The sequence below is a fragment of the Scyliorhinus canicula genome, chromosome 10 (assembly GCF_902713615.1).
Source record: "Scyliorhinus canicula chromosome 10, sScyCan1.1, whole genome shotgun sequence".
Taxonomy (NCBI): domain Eukaryota; kingdom Metazoa; phylum Chordata; class Chondrichthyes; order Carcharhiniformes; family Scyliorhinidae; genus Scyliorhinus; species Scyliorhinus canicula.
In genome coordinates this window covers 42,038,248-42,056,474 of record NC_052155.1, presented here as the reverse complement: position 1 = coordinate 42,056,474, position 18,227 = coordinate 42,038,248, and the positions used below count along the sequence as shown (strand labels likewise).

The 18,227-nt window shown below is 45.3% G+C and overlaps 1 protein-coding gene across 3 annotated transcripts in view; it reads left to right on the top strand.

The window, feature by feature from the left end:
* LOC119972318 (DNA topoisomerase 1-like) overlaps positions 1–18,227 on the top strand; it is a 176,124-nt gene that overhangs the window by 13,399 nt on the left and 144,498 nt on the right. For all 3 annotated transcript variants that reach the window (XM_038808830.1, XM_038808827.1, XM_038808829.1), the window contains exons 3-7: positions 3,950–4,088; positions 4,258–4,357; positions 4,943–4,992; positions 6,247–6,355; positions 7,999–8,054. In XM_038808830.1, coding sequence (XP_038664758.1) covers positions 3,950–4,088; positions 4,258–4,357; positions 4,943–4,992; positions 6,247–6,355; positions 7,999–8,054 — 454 coding nt within the window. The remainder of the gene's footprint in view (positions 1–3,949; positions 4,089–4,257; positions 4,358–4,942; positions 4,993–6,246; positions 6,356–7,998; positions 8,055–18,227) is intronic.

The window sequence follows — 18,227 nt, the reverse complement described above, 5'->3', positions numbered from 1 at the left end:
AGCACAAAGTTTCACTCTATGCAGATGACCTGCTCCTCGTCATCTCAGACCCACAGAACGGCCGGAAAGTAATCATGAAGCTCCTGGAAGAGTTTGGGTCCTTCTTAGGCTACAAACTCAACCTGGGCAAGAGCGAGGCATCCCGGGTGAACCTGAACGATGGAGGGACAGAACTGGGAGAGTCAACCATTCAAACTAGCCCAAAGCAAGGATCCCCAAGACTACCCTGCAAAGAAAAAGAATGGGCGGCCTGGCCCTTCCGAACCTGAAATACTACCACTGGGCAGCCACAGCCGAGAGGGAGAGGGGTGGCTACGGGTGAGGCTGCAAGAGTCGTGCAAAAGAACGACCCTCCCAAGTCCTCTCCATGGCAGCGCGCCCATCTCTCCTTCACTCCAGCAAAATACACATTCTGCCCAGTGACAGCCGCATTGAGGATATGGAACCAAATGAGACGACATTTTAGTTTAACCGCGATGTCCTCCGCGGCCGCCATCTGTGGTAACTACAAATTCTTGCCAGCCATGCTAGACGCCACCTTTAAGAAGTGGGAACTGGACAGGGGGACGCTAGTGGTCAGGAATTTTTGCATTCGGGACAGACTCTCAAACGTAGACGAACTAAAGGAAGAACTGGAGCTACCAAAAGGGCAGGAGCTGTGGCACCTACAAATCAACTTTCTCCGCAAGGAGACGACGGGGTACCCCCTGAACCCGTGTAACACTTTTTATTGGCTGAACTACTGGGCACAGACAGTAGCAAACTGTGGGGACATTTACGGACGACTTCTGGAAAGGGCAAGAACACCATTAGACTGGTCTAGACCGAAATGGGAAGACTAATCCAGGACGGCAGTAGGGAGGGAACTCTGGAATGAAGCACTAGAGTTAGGCTAAGCCTTATGCAGTTAAAGTGGTGCACAGAGTGCACGTAACTACAACCCGAATGAACAGTTTCTTCCTGGAGGTGGAGGACAAATGTGAACAGTGCCAGTGTGGTCTGGCCAACCTTGCCTACATGTTCTGGGCCTGCCCCAGACTTGTCAGGTTCTGGACAGAGACTATGTCCAAGGTTTTGGGGGTGAGGATGGAGCCCTACCTGAGAGTGGCAGGCTTTGGGGTTTGGACCAGCCAGAATTACATATGGGCAAAAGGGCCAATGCCCTGACTTTTGCTTCCCTAATCGCAAGCCAGAGAATCCTGCTCGGCTGGCGATCAACAGCACCACCCTCTGCTGCAGACTGGCTGGCAAACCTGTCGGAATTTCTCCACTTGGAGAAGATCAAGCACATCATCAGAGGGTTGGAAGAGGACTTCCACAATGCATGGGTGCTGATCATCCGCCTGTTCCAAGACCTGTTTGAAGCCAATAGTGATTATTGGGAGAGGGGGAAAGAGAGCAGAGAGGAACAAGGGGGAGGGAAAGGCAAGGAAGGAACCCAGGGGAGTATCAGGGAGCGACATGGCGAAAGAGTGAGGAGGAGGCAGAGAGTGCTCCTCTCTCTCTTAATAATCTTTATTATTGTCACGAGTAGACTTAAATTAACACTACAATGAAGTTACTGTGAAAAGGATAATAGCAGGAATCGTGTCGGGAAGGAAAGAAGTATAACAATGCGACACGAGGGTGAATGGTGGAACAAGGAGGGAGCCCACTGTCAACAGGAGGGAGGAGCAATGGAAGGGGCCCATGTAAAATTGTACATAAGAAACATCATACTCTAAAATATGTGCTTTACATGTCAAACGTAAAATTGGAAAATGGCAATAAAAATATTTTAAAATTTTATCATAGAATTTACAGTGCGGAAGGAGGCCATTCGGCCCATCGTGTCTGCACCGGCCACTGGACAGAGCACCCTACTTAAGCCCACACCTCCATCTATCCCAGTAACCCCACCTAACCTTTTTGAACACCAACGGCAATTTAGCATGGCTTAATGATTTGGACAACGGAACTAATATTATCTCCAGATATTTGTCGTAGATATTTGCAGGCAATACGAAGTTGAGTTGGAGGGTGAGCTGCAAGATGGATGAGAAGTGCTTCAGCATGATTTGGACAGGCTGAGTAAGTGGGTATTTGAATGGCAGATGCAGTATAATGTGGCTAAATGTGAGATTACCCACTTCGGTAGCAAAGATACAAAGGCAGATTATTATTTGAATGGGTTTAAATTGAGAAGTAGATACTCGGCAAGACCTTGGGTGTCCTCATGCATCAGTCGCTAAAAGTAAGTGCGTAGATACAATGGACAGTAAAGATGGCAAATAGTATTGGCCTTCATTGTGAGAAGATTTGAGTATAGGATAAGCAATATTTTACTGCAATTGTGTAGGGCATTGGTGAGGCCACAGCTGGAGTATTGTGTGCAATTTTGGTGTCCTTATCTGAGGAAGGTGTCCTCATCGAGGAAGGATGCTCTTGCTGTGGAGGGAGTGCAGAAACGAGTTTACCAGGCTGGCTCCTGGAATGGCGGTACTGCCATATGAGGAGAGACTAAATTGATTAGGATTATGTTCATTGGAGTTTACAAGAGTGAAAGGGGATCTCGTGGAAATTTACAAAATTCTAGTCGGGTTAGATGGGTAGATTCAGAAAGAATGTTTCCGATAGTTGGGGAGTCCGGAAAGGATGATTGATTCTGATGGTTTGGGTAGTCCAGAATTATGGGTCATAGTTTGAGGATAAGGGGTAAACCTTTATGGACTGAGGAGAGAGTTCTTCACCCAGAGAGTGGTGAATCTGTGGAATACGCTACCACAGAAAGTAGTTGAGTTCAAAACGTGTGATTTCAAGAAGGAATTAGATATAGCTCTTGAGTTTAAGGGATATCGCGGAGAAAGGTGGAATCAAGAGTATTGCGTTTAATGATCAGGCATTATCCTATTGAGTAGATGTAGGCTCGAAGGGCCGCATGGCCTACTCCTATTTTCTTTGTGTTTCTGCGTATTTGCATTCAGGTGATTGGCTCTGACATCGAGGGTAGGAGCATTCATTGAGCTGCCGTGTCCTGGTAGTTACAATTAGATGTTGCATGTTTTAACTGGTCTGCTAGATGTAGGTTATATTGCTTTGGCTGTATTAGCTTCTTGTTGTTCTGAAGTCTCTGTGAAGTGATGTTGTTTTCTCCAGGTTGGCACCTTATGTTTTTATGTTACAGCGCTGCTACCTCATTCTGGAGATTACTGGGGCAGCGCAGTGGTTAGCACTGCTGTTTCTCAGCGCTGAGAACCCAGGCCACTGTCCATGTAGAGTTTGCACATTCTCCTCATGTCTGTAGGTCTCACTCCCACAACCCAAAGATGTGTAGGGTAGGTGAATTGGCCATGCTAAATTGCCCCTTAATTGGCGGGGGGGGGGGGGGGGGGGGGAGGGAGAGAAGAGAGAAAAAGAATTTGGTACTAGTGGGGATTGATGGAATAGAGCTGGAGACCAAGACAAAGGGGCAAATTCTGAAGAAAACAAAATAAGTAGGAGCATGAGGGGTTACAGTTCAGAAAAGAACAAGTAGAAAATCCTTTTGAGTTACACAAGTAATTTGTATTGGAAAACGGACATTGAGTATTATTCAACATTTTAGATAATGTAGTTGCAGTTAAGAGAGAACCCACTTTGGTCCACAAGATGTAGTTTGCAGGTCGTAGATATTGATGCTTTCCTCCGAATAGTGGAAAGCAACTTTCTTTTCTTTGGCTTTTACCATTTCTTTTGTGAAGAACTTTAGGATGTTTCTCTGTGTATTAGGCCTCTTATAAAACAAACTTTTTGGAACAAAATAGTGTGGAATAATTTAATCTCCAAGGTGGGTTACATGTGAAATGTATTAAATTCAACCTTGCCTGAGAATTGCCCATTTTTAAATATTTTTCCAGTATTGGTAGTATTTTGCTGTAGAAGTATTGCATACTAATCATTTGTGTTGTCAATTTTAATGCCTGTATTTCAGACCTGAACAATGCCATATCAAAGGACGAGGAGAAGCAGAAAAAGGTCAATAAATCTAACAAGAGCAAGAAAGATGAGAAAAACAAGAATTCAAAAAGTTCACTGCCTGGGCCCAAGACTGAGAAGGAACCAAGTCATGGGTAACAATTGAATGAAATTAGAAATGTTGATTCAGAGAAGAACTTGATATTAGACATTTAGTTGTTAAAGGGCTAAAGCATCTTGTGACCTCCTTTGACTTGAGTTCAAACCAGGATTTGTGTTTTTCCCCTTCTCATTTGTCTTTTTATTAAAATTGTGTTTGTGTAGGAAACGCAAAAATAATCTGGCAGGAAATAACCTGAACAAAAAGCATAAGGAAGAAACCTCAGAGATGCAAATCAACAAAGAAGTAAAAATTGAACAAAAGGTAAATTGTGGTTGAAATTAGGCTGCCGACCTGTTTTCCCCAGCTCCCCAATATTCTCCCCTTAGTTTTCTAAAAGTCCAGCTTCTCAATTTGCAGTTTTCATGGTGATGCCTGCTCGCCTGTACCTTATCTATTTTGCAATTTCTTTACTATGACTCAAGGCTGCAGTTTTACCATGGAGAGTATCGAGGCCAAGCCTGATTCTTAATTGATATCTAGCCAATGCTGAAGCAATTCATAGCATCCCCAGCTCCTATCAGCCAATTCCGTATATAGTGCTGATCGAACCTCAGACATTGTAGCTTTACAGTATGCTCTTGGGTAGATTGACACAGTAAGCCATTGGGAGAACCCTGGAAATAAGGTTTGTGAAACCTTTCAGTGGTTGTGCAGTGTTTTAAATAGGAATTTAGACAAATAATGAGGGTAATGGAAGACTTGGTATTCGTATGCTATCTGGTTATTCAAGACCAAAGAGTAAAAAGTCATATTTACTTGATGGTAAGCCATTTTAGGCCAAGATAATCAACTTCCATGTGGTGCTTTATCTCAATCCCTGTATACTAACTTAATTATCTGTTACAGGAGAGCCAAGATGCTACAGAAAAGAAAATTAAAGGAAACTTATTGAAGAGGTAAAATATATTCTTGTGCAGTATGTTTGAAGAGATTAAAACAAATTTGTGTGCAGTATATTTTTAAAAGAAAGTGTGTGGTGTTTTAATATAAAAATTGACACCAGACGTATGTTATGGGTGGCATGGTGGCACAGTGGTTAGCACTCTTGATTCTCAGGGTCCCAGGTTCAATTCCCGGCTTGAATCACTGTCTGTACAGTCTGCACGTTCTCCGTCTGTACAGTCTGCACGTTCTCCCTGTATCTGCGTGGTTTGCTCCGGTTTCTTCCCACAAGTCCTGAAAACATGCTTGTTAGGTGAATTGGACATTCTGAATTCTCCCTCAGTGTACCCAAACAGGCGCCGAGTGTGGCGACTAGGAGATTTTCACAGTAACTCCATTGCAGTGTTAATGTAAGCCTACTTGTGACACTAATAAAGATTATTATTATTTGCCTTGTGTGCTTTTGTTGGCTCTGAGCTATCCATTAAAATAAAATATTTATCCACTTCCCTTTCAAAAGCAATGTTATGGATTTTGCTTTTTTTTGTTTCTGGTAGGGCTTAAAAAAAAATTTTTTTTGTAAAAAATAAAACCGTAATATCCTCTTTGGATGATGATATTGCACGCAAGTTAGCAACTGTCCAGTGAAAGATTTTCCTGATCAAAATGCTTCATAATGATTAGATCTTCTGAAATCTCTAATAACAACAACTTGTCTTCTCAATATTTAGTTCGAGGAAATATTTGTTAATCAAGTACTGAATGTTAGGCAAACAGTCTGACCACTAGGCACCTTTAATGCAATAAAAGTTCCCAAGGTGCTTCACAGGGAAGTTATAAAACAAAATATGGCACTGAATCAGATAAGGAGATATTGGGGGAGATAACCAGCGCTTGGTCAGAGGATGGGTTTAAACAGTATGATGCACTCTACCAGCCAAACTGGCATTTTCCTTTAGTTCTCGTTGCTGAATGAGTATTGGAAATGGGGAATGTTTTTTCCAATTAAGCATAGCCAATCCACCTACCCTGCACATCTTTTGGGTTGTGGGGGTGCGGCCCACGCAGATACTGAGAATGTGCAAACGCCACACAGACAGCGACCCTGGGCCGGGATCAAACCCGGGTCCTCAGCGCTGTGAGGCAGCAGTGTTAGCCACTGCGCCACCGTGCCGCCTGAAATGGGGACGTTGTTAGATCATTTTAAAAGCCTGTCAGTTGAGTTGGTGCATGAATTTTATGGATCACAATGTTTTTATTTTGCTCAGGTCTACATGTCAGGAGTCATTTGAAGACATGCTCATGGGTATGGATGAACAGCTCAAAGAATTCTGTGCCAGAAAACAGAAAAACAAGGATAGAAAACACAAGGAAAGGGTAATTATGCGTAGTGAAAATGTGGAGCTATTTGCTCGTTCAGGCCTATTGCAGTTGGAGACTGTGTATTTCAGGATCTTTTTTCATTCCATCCCATTACCACAACCTTTTGATCCAGTCCTTAAGGGAAATTAGGTTTCTCCCATATCTCCACAAAGGGACAGTGACAGAAGTGAAGTGGTTCTATTACTGTCTCAACGCACAATTTTTGTTCCCTACTGTATCAGTTCAGCTCCCCCCTTCACAAGTATGTTTGTGAGTCTATACATGGTTTTGTTAATTTTGAATGAGCACCAATTGGAAGGATTGGGACCTGGGGTGTCATATGACAATGTAATATTCAACCAAATTGAATTTCTGAAAATGAGGAATATTTTCATCCATTTTGGGCCAAGAGATGTGTGAGACCTTGGGCTCCGACTGTGACAGTTGCCAGAAAATGTGAGAAGGATTAAAAGCACTCAGTAACTACGTCCCACACCGACCCCTCAATAGACTCCCCCACCACTATCACTTTCCACCTCCTCCAGTGGTATTCCCTTCCCACCTTTGACCACCCCATCTTCTGTTTTTTTTTTAGATAAATGGAGCATGGCCTCCATATAGTCGACTGAGTTGCCCTCAACTCTAGATCCTGAGGTTACACTACCAGGATTTTGCCTGGCCTTTGTCAAAAGGATGGGTGAGATGGGAATAAAAGCAAATTTGAGGAGGGAAAAGTAGGAGCGAAGGGGCAATCTGATTCTGATTGCTACTCCACAGAAGTTCAGATTGGACTGAAAACAAAGCAAAAATGAAAAATGATGCTGGTTCATCACAGTCATTTGTGATTGATGTCAGTGGCATTGAATAAAGGCTCAACCACTTGTCAGCATATCAACGTTTTGGGCCGTTCAGGTCAATTGGGATCCGGATGGGTTATTTGGTTGCATTATCAACATGGGCTTTTCGAATGGTTGGTAGGTTGTAGAGATATCACGTACTCAATCCACTGTCTTCAGCAGACCAAATATACAAGAAAAAACAACTAAGCAGAGCTAATCTCTTGTACCTTGACTGTATGCAAGACGGATTTTAGGGCCTCACGGTAGCATGGTGGTTAGCATCAATGCTTCACAGCTCCAGGGTCCCAGGTTCGATTCCCGGCTGGGTCACTGTCTGTGTGGAGTCTGCACGTCCTCCCCGTGTGCGCGTGGGTTTCCTCCGGGTGCTCCGGTTTCCTCCCACAGTCCAAAGATGTGCGGGTTAGGTGGATTGGCCATGCTAAATTGCCCGTAGTGTAAGGATAATGGGAGGATTGTTGGGTTACGGGTATACAGGTTACGTGGGTTTAAGTGGGGTGATCATTGTCCGGCACAACATCGAGGGCCGAAGGGCCTGTTCTGTGCTGTACTGTTCTATGGATCAGAATGAAGTTCCAACAGCAATATGATCAAAGGAAATGTTTCTTTAGGAAATCCAACTGCATCACAAAAATTCTACATTTTGCAAACTGTTGCTTCAGAATAGCTATTATTCATGTATATTGTATCAATTACAGCACCTGAAAATTAATACATTGAAGAATTTGGAGATGTTACAATGCTAAATACATTATTTACATGCTAAAAAGTAGTATTCAGTAATGGAAATAATTTTTGCAGGAAAAAACTAATTCATCCAATAAACCACAAGACAAGGAGGAAAATAACTTGGACAGGTAATTTTTTTTTGCCTCGTGTGACTGATTCTGATTATGTTCTTGCATGACATTTTTTTTTCATTTTACATGTTAAGGATTTTGGTTGTTATGGGTGTTTTTATTATCACTTGACATCTGTGTCAAGTAGCCATTTTTACCTCTGCCTAAATTGTGGATATCATAAATTGTTCATCTGTGGAGGACATCTTGCTTTCATTCTATGTAAAATAATGAAATTGAGAATGAGTGAACTTGATACTCTATGCAACTCTAACCTGGTGCAGCTCTACCCTGGTAAACACTATTCAACATGGATTCAGAAGGGAAGAAGATTATACCCGGTCAATACTGGGTATTCTATGCATAGTAATAGCAGTTTGCCATCTATAAATTAGATAAACTAGTAAAGTCTGAAGAGGTGACTCAGATTTCAGCTCGAGTTGGACAATATGTGTAACTGAACAATGGCAGATGAAATTTAATAGAATCTTAGAATGGTTGCAGCAGCATAGACAACTTCCTGGTTCATCGTGTTCTCTGTAAGAACTACTTGGCTAGATTTACTTCCTGCCTTGTCCCCATAGCACTGCAAATTTTAAATCTAGTTACAAAGAGCTACCAGCCGGTCGGAGGTCAATAGCTGTACCGAATGGCACGCTATTTGGGGGAGGGGGGGGGGGGGGGGGGGGGGGGGGTGGAAATGGCTGCCTCCAGTATGATGCCCTTTAGCATGTCTCAGTTCTATGGAAAGACATGTTTCCACGGGAGAAACTTGTGTTTTTCAGCCTAAAATAAGGCACCCAAGTTGAGAGCTTCATGGTTTGTCAGATTAAAGATGCACATCAAGTTACCTGAAATATTCCTTCATATGAACTGTAATATAGGGGAGAATAGGTTTAAACATAAACACAAGGTAATTTTAGAACTGGATAATAGGAAATCCAGATAGAAGCAATTGGATGCTACAGTAGCTTCAGGAGGAAGTTTTTTTTTCTCTGGATTGGTAAATTATAATAAGTATCTTCTCAGCTCATAGCACTTGGTCATAATTATTGATGGCATCCCTGGTTGATTTTTGTTAATCTCCCTTTTACCCAGTGTACTGAAGCTAATTGTACAGCTGTCTCAGCACATTATGCTCCTTTTTAAAATGATGACAGAATAATAATAATATCTGTAAAATGATTGTCTATGAAAAATCCAAAGTGAACTCATCTTATCCTCCAAAACTAGATACAATATGTGACAGTGAAGAAATAGCTCAAAATTGCAATATTCTTTCAGATTTCCACATTACTAGACTTCCTTTGGCCCTAGATTTGGTGACTGTTCTGTGCCTAGTTGCAGAAGAATTGTTAGTAGAGGGAATTGTAGTTGGTCATAAATGGGTGTCACAAAGCACGCTGATATCTGCAAGGATACCCCAACTTGGAACATCAGTTCGTGGAGTGGAGTTTTATCTTGGAGACAAATGAAACCCCAGTGTCATCTCCAGTCATCGTGTAACAGTTATTAAAGATTATTTATTAAAGTAAAGACAAATACACACTAGCAGGATTATTCTACTCGGACAATTGTGGTATATGAATTACTAAACACACATTTATGTAGAATGTACTGCTTATTCCAAAACATATCTACAATACCTGAACTCCGTTCCCCAAACAACATTCAAATTAAATAACCATTTTATAGTTGCCATGCAATACAGGGACCATCCTCCGGTCTGGGAAATGTCTGTTTCCTGGTCCAGCAAAGATATTTTAAACTCCCGTTATGAAGGTTTTCTGCACTGTCTTGGCTCTGAGACTTGGAGGTTTGTTTGATGTAAACCTGACCTCTCAGCTGCCAGTTGGAAAACTACCTAATCTGAGGCTGTCTGCCTGGCTTCTGATCGTCTGGTCAATTCTACCCATGTTCCATTTTTATTATGCCTTTGGTGTATTTAGATGGCTCCCCTATCAACTTCTTTAACTATACATAACGTGTATGCCTCATTTATCTTCCCAGATATTGATGTGCTGCTTCTGCTCTTAAGCTATTCACATTTGATTCTTTCCTAAACTGTCTTCTAAACTCGTTACAGGGGAGAGATGCATCTCACTGGGGCCTTTTGAATACCAGCTACCGCTGTCAATAGGCAGATTTCTACCTATTGCTGGGCATCTCTCATTAAACTAGTTTTGCTGCTGTTGCTGGGCAGATTCATGACAAGGGAAAAAACAACAGCCAGATTTTCTCCACTCCTGATCACTGCTGAAAGCATAGAGAGGGTGCTCGTGGGATCAACTTCTCAAAGGTTTAGACAACAGAATCTTTTATATACATGCTGTTATTTATATAAAAATTCTTGAATCATCAATTCATTATTAATAATCAACTGATTATGAAATGCAATTGAACCTTTTGTAGCCAATACTCCAAACCCTGAATCAAGATCTTGAAAAATAAGGAGCTCTTAGCTAGACATCTTGCTAGATATCTAGATAGTTCGATAAGAAGATTTGGAGGTTCTAAGGCAGCAGGAGTTTGGCAATTGTCATTTTTTCCTAGTCTATCTCATTTTTAAAATGGAAATCTGTGAATCTTTGATTATCTTACTGGGAAATTAATTAGTATTAGACTAGTCAGTGTTAAACCGAAAAATCAAATGGCTCCAGGGTCCCAAGTCCGATTCCCGGCTTGGGTTACTGTCTGTGCAGAGTCTGCACGTTCTCGCCATGTCTGCGTGGGTTTCCTCCCACAGTCCAAAGGTGCAGGTTAGGTGGATTGGCCATGCTAAATTGCCCTTGGTGTCCAAAAAGGTTAGTTGGGGTTACTGGGTTACAGGGATAAAGAGGGTAGGGTGGAGGTGTGGGGCTTAAGTAGGGTGCTCTTTCCAAGGGCCAGTGCAGACGCGATAGACCGAATGGCCTCCTGCACTGTAAATTCTATGTATCATATTTCTGCCATCTTCAGCTGGGTTTGCTTTGTTTGTTTGGGGGGGTTTCTCCTGCCACCCCCTGGAAATAAGACCATCCCGCTCTCTATTACTGACTCCATAAATTCCTCTGGGGCTCCAACTATGAAGCATGGAGCAGCCATGCCTGGGATTTAAAAAAAATTGTTAATGGGATGTGGGTGTCGCTGGCTGAGCCAGCATTTGTTGCCCATCCCTGAGGGTATTTGAGAGTCAACTACATTGCTATCGGTCTGGAGTCACATGTAGGCCAGACCAGGTAAGGATGATAGATTCCCCTCCCTAAAGGACATTGGGTAGACAAGTCCCCAGGGCCGGATGGGATCTATGCCAGGTTACTGCGGAAGGTAGCGGGAGAAATGGCTGAGGCCTTAACCGAGATCTTCACATCCTCTTTAACCACAGGTAAGTTTCCAGAAGACTGGAGAATAACCAATAACGTTCCCTTGTTTAAGAAAGGAAGCAGGGATAATCCAGAAAATCCAAGGTCGGTGAGCATCAGTAATGGGGAAGCTTTTGGAAAATAACTGAGGGAAAGGAGATGTGCAGATTTGGAGGAAAATGGACTAGTTAATGACAGGCAGCATTGTTTTGCACGGGAAAGGTCATGTCTCACCAGGATTCATTTTTTTAAAGAGGTGACAAAGAAAATTGATGAGGGAAGGGCTGTGGATGTAGTTTGTATGGACTTTAGTAAGCGTGTGATAAGGTCCCACGTGGCAGACTGGTAGAAAAACTAAAATCCCTTGGGATTTGGGGTGGGCTGGCAAGATGGATACAGAACTGGCTTAGTTATAGAAGACGAGAGTAGCGGTGGAAGGGTGTTTTTCAGAATGGAGATCTGTAGCTAGTGGTGTTCCGCAGGGATCAGAGCTGGGACCTCTGTTGTTCATAGTATATATAAATGACCTGGAGGAAAATATGGGTGGTCTGATTAGTAAGTTTGAGGATGACATGAAGATTTCTGGAATTGCTGCTAGTGCTGAGGATTGTCAGAGGGTACAACAGGATATAGATGGATTGGAGACTTTGGCACAGAAATGGCAGATGGCGTTTAATCCAGACAAATGCAGGGTGATGCATTTTGGATGATCAACTCTGGCAGAACCCTTGGGAACGTTAACATACAGAGGGATCTGGGCGTGCAGGTCCACAGTTCCCTAAAAGTGGCAACGCAGGTGGCAAAGGTGATTAAGAAGGCATATGGCATGCTTGCCTTCATCAGCCGGGGCATTGAGTACAGAAATTGGGAAATCATGTTGCAGCTATATAAAACATTGTTCGGCCCCGTTTGGCGTATTGTGTGCAGTACTGGTCACAACATTAGCAGAAGGAAGGGGAAGCTTTGGAGAGAATGCAAAGAAGGTTCACCATGATGTTGCCTGGCCTCAAAAGGTGTTTGCTGCGAGGAGATGTTGAATGAACTAGGATTGTTTTCACTGGAAAGACGGAGGCTGAGGTGAGACCTGATAGAAGTCTACAAAATTATGAGAGGTATAGACAGAGAGTGGATAGTCGGAGGCTTTTTCCAAGGGTGGAAATGTCAATTACAAGGGGGGCACAGGTTCAAGGTGAGAGGGGGTAAATTTAAGGGAGATGTGCGGGGTTAAGTTTTTCACGCAGAGAGTGGAGGGTGCCTGGAACACACTGCCAGCGGATGTGGTGGAAGCAGGCACATTAGCAACATTTTAAGAGGCATCTGGATGGGTACATGAATAGGGTGGAAATAAAGGGATACTGACCGAGTAAGGGTAGAAGGGTTTTTTTTTAGTTGGGGCATCATGATTGGTAGAGGCTTGTAGGGCCGAAAGGGCCTGTTCCTGTGCTGTACTTTTCTTTGTTCTTTGTTAGTACGAATAAAGTCACAATTAGGATTTTTCACTACGTTGTGGCACCATAAATGAAGTTGTTATTAAACCTGTTTTTTTTGTTATTGTTTGTAGAATTCCAGCAGAAATGATATTGGTGTACACTGCTGGCCCAAGATAAGTTTTTTTTTTAAAAAAAGGAATCCCTAATAGCTATGTGTTTATTTCGGGCGCAGCTCAGCCATATAAATTAGGAAAAGCACATAAGCTACTGGTCAAGCTAAAGCTGTCTTTTATGGCCTTTTTAGTCCAGTTTTTGGTGAAGATTCCTTCGTGAGGAGCTGTGGGAAGGTCTAGGACAGGCACTTTCAAAGTCTGGGTCGCGGGCGGGTGTCAGGAGGGTCGCAGAGCCATCCGGCACGGTGCTCCCGATTGCGCAAATTTAACAATGTCGGCTGCAAGCGGCTGAGGATCGTGGGTGTATCCGAAGGGCTGACAGGACCAGAGGGCTACAGAATACTTCGCCGGCATGATGGGGGAGGGAGAGGAGGCCTCCCAGTACGGGTTGGACAGGGCCCACCAGTCACTCTGGCCGAAATCGAGGATAAATGAGCCGCTGAGGGCGGTGATCGTCTTGTTTCCATCATCTTCAGGTGAATGAGAGTGCGGAGGTGGGCAAAGCAGAGGCACTGGGTGGAGTGGAAAGGCAAGGGTTATACATATATACCAGGACTTGATGGCAGAGCTGCCAAGGAGGCCAGCGGCCTTCGGATAGGCTAAGGTGGCGTTGTGAAAGCGCAACATGCGGTTTTGTGTAGTCTACCTGGCAAAGCGGAGGGTCACATACAACGACAGAGACTATTATTTTGGGATGGAGTCGTTTGTGAAAGCAGAAGGCCTGGGATTGGACTGAATTTGGACTTTTGATTGTTATTGGCTGTTTTTTTTTCTGAGTTTGTTTCTTTTTCATGTATGGGTGTTATGGACGTAATGGGGATTGGAAGGGTGAGGTTTCACTTTTGATGTTGGGGAAGGGGCTGTGGCAGGGGCCATCACTCTAGCAAATGCTTTGTTGACTAGTGAATGGAAGCAAGGTGGGGGAGGGGCTAAGGCTGTTGGAATCTGTATTGGTAGGTTTCAATGGGCCTGGGAGATGTGAATGTTGGGGGGGATGGGGCCGATACTGGGCGAGGTGTTTTCAAGAGGAACTGGCGGAGGGGTTGCTGGGAAGAAGGGTGGGGGTGTGATGGCAGTGATTTAAGGCCAGGGCAGGATTCTGTCTAAGAGGTAGAGCCTGGAAGGATGGTTATGGTGGGTAGGATGGGCGGGAAGTTGAGGTTGAGACTCCACTGTGGTCAAAGTGGTGGCGTGAACAGGGTTTGGGGGATCAGTGAAGAGAGCGCGTGTTTTCTCGCATCTGAAGGGTCTGAAAGCGGACGTGGTGCTGTTACAGGAGACCATCTGAGGTTAAAGGACCAGGTGTGGCTAAGGAAGGACTGAGTGAGTCAGGTGTTCCATTCTGGCTTCAATAGTAGTGGAGAGACTATACTGGTAGATAAGTGGGTGATGTTCCAAATGAAGAAGATGGTGGTGGATCAAGGGGCAAGGCATGTGCTCATGTTGGGTGTGTTGGAGGGGAGGTTGGTGGTGTTGGCCTGCGTGTATGCCACAAACTGGCATGACGCTGGGTTAGTGAGGAGTTTCTTGGCAGTCTTACTGGACCTGGATACTCAACAGCTGTTAATGGGGGGAAATTGGAATATGGTGCTGGACCTGAGGATGGGTAGGTCTCTGCCGCATTTGTGGGCCCCTTCGGGATGGGGGGGTGGGGCAGGGCAGCAAAGGTGTTGGGGGGGGGGGGGGGGGTTTATGAAGGAGATTTGGAGGGGTGGTTCCATGGAGGTTTTTTCATCCCTGGGACAGGGAGTATTCATTTTTCTACTTTCTGTTGGTAGAGAAGGTGTTGCTGGCAGAAGTAAAGAAGGCAGAGTACTGGCAATCGTGATATCGGATCATGCGCTGCATTGGGTGGATGTGGCCTTGGAGAAGGGGCCAGCGTGGAGGCTGGATGGCTTGTTGGCGGACCCAAACTTTTGCATCAAGATTCTGAGGGTGATGGAGGAGTATTTGGAGTTTAATCGAAACGGGGAGGTCTTGTTGTTGTTCTTTGTTGTTGTCATCAGAGGTTTGGGAGGCATTGAAAGCAGTAGTGAGGGGGTGGTCAATTTTTTTCAGGCGAAGGTGGACAGGGAGGTGCGGAAGAAGAGGCAGCGGCTGATCAGGAGATTTTGGAGGTGGATGGTAGATACACAGGGGACCGAGAATGAATTAGGGATGAGGTAGTTTTTGGAGTGACTGGAGTAGCCAGAGGTGGAAAGGGCTGGGTTAAAGGAGCCAGGAACGTAGCGATAGGGAAGATGCAGTCTGGTAAGGTGCCGAGGCCTGATGGGTTCCCGGTGAGGTTTAATAAAAAGTTTAAGGACATGTTGGTTCCGCTGATGGTGGAAATGTTTGAAGATGCGATGGCGAAGGGGGGTTACCTGAGACTATGAGGCAGGCATCTATTTCATTGTTACTGAAAAAGGATAAGGACCCAATGGAGTATGGGACATATAGGTCCATTTCTCTGCTGGATGTGAATGCCAAGATATTGGCGAAGGTGTTGGCGGTGAGGCTGGAGGGCGTGTGTTCCGAAGGTGGTGGGGAAGGATTAGACAGGGTTCGTCAAGGGCGGGCAACTGTCATGGAACGTGCCGTGCCTGTTGAATGAGGTGCTTTCTCCGGCAGAGGGGAGAGAATTAGAGGTGGTGGTGGCGTCGGATGCGGAGAAAGCATTTGACAGAGTGGAGTGGAAGTATCTGTTCGCGGTACTGGAGAAGTTTGGGATTGGGCCTAAGTTTGTGGCTTGGGTAAAATTTCTATAAAATGGTCCGACAGCTCGTGTGCGGATGAATGAGACGCAGTCTGAGTATTTCCCACTATTCCAGGGAACGAGGCAGGGGTGCCCCATGTCTCGCTCTTGTTCGTGTCTGTGATTGAGCTCATGGCGATTGAGCTGAGGGATTCGGGCTATGGAAGGGGATCGTGGGGGGCGGGGTTTGGAGCACAGGGGTGTCCCTGTATGAAGATGACTTACTGCTGTATATCATGGACCCGAGCTCTTTGGTGACGGACATAATGTGGTTGCTAGGGCAATGTGGAGTGTTTTCGGGGTATAAATTGAATTTTGGGAAGAGTGAGTGTTTTGTCATGTTTCCATCGGGTGGAGGGGCTGGAGTGCAAGGGTTTCCATTTAGGATGGTGACAACTCCCTTTAGCTACTTGAGGTGCAGGTAGCGTGGGACTCGGTGCGACTCCGTAAGCTATATTTCACGAGGGAAGGTGAAGGAGGATCTGGGACTCCTTCTGTTGGCTTGCCGGGTGCAGCCAGTCAAAATCAACATTTTGCCACGGTTTCTGTTCCTCTTCCAGTGTCTATCGATCTTTTTGCCAGCATTTCTTTAAGGGGTGGATAGGCTGGTCTCGTCGTTATATGTGGGCAGGGAAGGTGGCGAGCAAAGGAAGGCGTTTCTCCAAAGTGGGTAGCAGTTGGGGAGTTTGGCTCTTTGAATCAGTTGCACTATTATTGGCGGTGAATGATGAAAAAGTGTGGGGCTGGAGGAAGGTATCAGAAACTTTGGGTGTGGATGGAGACTGGGTCCTGTAAAGGGTCGGGTTTACAGGCGCTGGCAACGGCGCCACTGCTGCTAGCCCCAGGGTATTCTGGGAAGTGGTAGCCACACTTCAAGTTGAGGATGGGGTCGAGGATGATGAAGACTTTGGGTATACGCAAGACTTTTTCAAGTTACCCAGTGGTGCCGCACTCGTTGCTTGGGGGGGGGGGGGGGAGCAGCGTGGTTTGGAGAGTGGGATTGGCTCAGTGATTTGTTGAAGGATAATGAGGAAGGATAAGGAATCTATGGGGGGGATTAAGGCTGGCTAAGTGGGAGGAAGAGTTAGGAAGGGGCTGGAGGGAAGGAATATTGGCCGCCCAGTAGATAGTGTCCCCAGATGGGCTCGCCTCTCCAGGGAATTAACTGGGAAGCATTTGCTCTTATCCAAATTTAACTTGCACCCGGAGGAGCCAAAACTCCCAAGCAGCTTCATTGTCTCATCCATAGTGGATACTTGGTCCGCAAATAAAGAAGTAGGTCATTCGAGTACAAGGATACCCTATGCTTCACCCCTCCCTGACTTTCCTACTCTACTCAATAAAGATCTCGGCACTATGGTGAGCGATTCTTTGGCCAAAGCAAGCAGGAGTGGAGACTGTGGACATCCTTGCCTTGTGTCCCTCCTCAGTGGGAAGTAACCAGAATTCAAAGCATTCATGCAAACACTAGCAGTGGGGGCTCTATAAAGTAAACAAATGCATGATATAACTTTTGTTCAAATCTCCCAAGAATCTTGGGAGATATTTCCACTCCACTCTATCAAACGCCTTTTCAGCATCTAGGGAAACAATCATCCCCGGTTCGGGCATTGAGGGGGAAAGAACAACATTTAACAGAATATTTGTTGACTGACAATTGACAGCCCTTGAAGCCTGTCTGGTCTTCCAAGACCACCTCGGAGGCAGGGTTCCAACCGCAGTGCCCAGCTCATTAGCAAGTAACTTGACATCCGCAATTAAAAAGTGAGATAGATCAGTACAACTCGCACTCAGTCGAGTCCTTGTCCTTCTTGAGGATCAGGAAATAGAGGCCAGCGCATGTGTAAAGGGCACTGAACCCCAGTTTAGGAGTCATTAAACATCAAAAACTAGAGATACTAATTGCTCTGCAAACTTTTTATAAAACTCAATGGGGAAGCTATCAGGGGTGGGAGTTTACCAGTTTGCATCAACACAATGCATTTCATAATTTCCTCTGGGCCCAACGGAGATTCCTTCTCTTTCTCTCTCTCTCTTTTTCCTCACTCTCACTCACACTCACTCTCTCACGCGCTGTCTCTCACGCGCTCTCTCACGCGCTCTCTCTCACGCGCCCTCTCTCACGCGCCCTCTCTCACGCACTCACTTGCACACTCTCATTCACTCGCGCCCTCTCATTCACTCGCGCCCTCTCATTCACTCGCGCCCTCTCATTCACTCGCGCCCTCTCATTCACTCGCGCCCTCTCATTCACTCGCGCCCTCTCATTCACTCGCGCCCTCTCATTCACTCGCGCCCTCTCATTCACTCGCGCCCTCTCATTCACTCGCGCCCTCTCATTCACTCGCGCCCTCTCATTCACTCGCGCCCTCTCATTCACTCGCGCCCTCTCATTCACTCGCGCCCTCTCATTCACTCGCGCCCTCTCATTCACTCGCGCCCTCTCATTCACTCGCGCCCTCTCATTCACTCGCGCCCTCTCATTCACTCGCGCCCTCTCATTCACTCGCGCC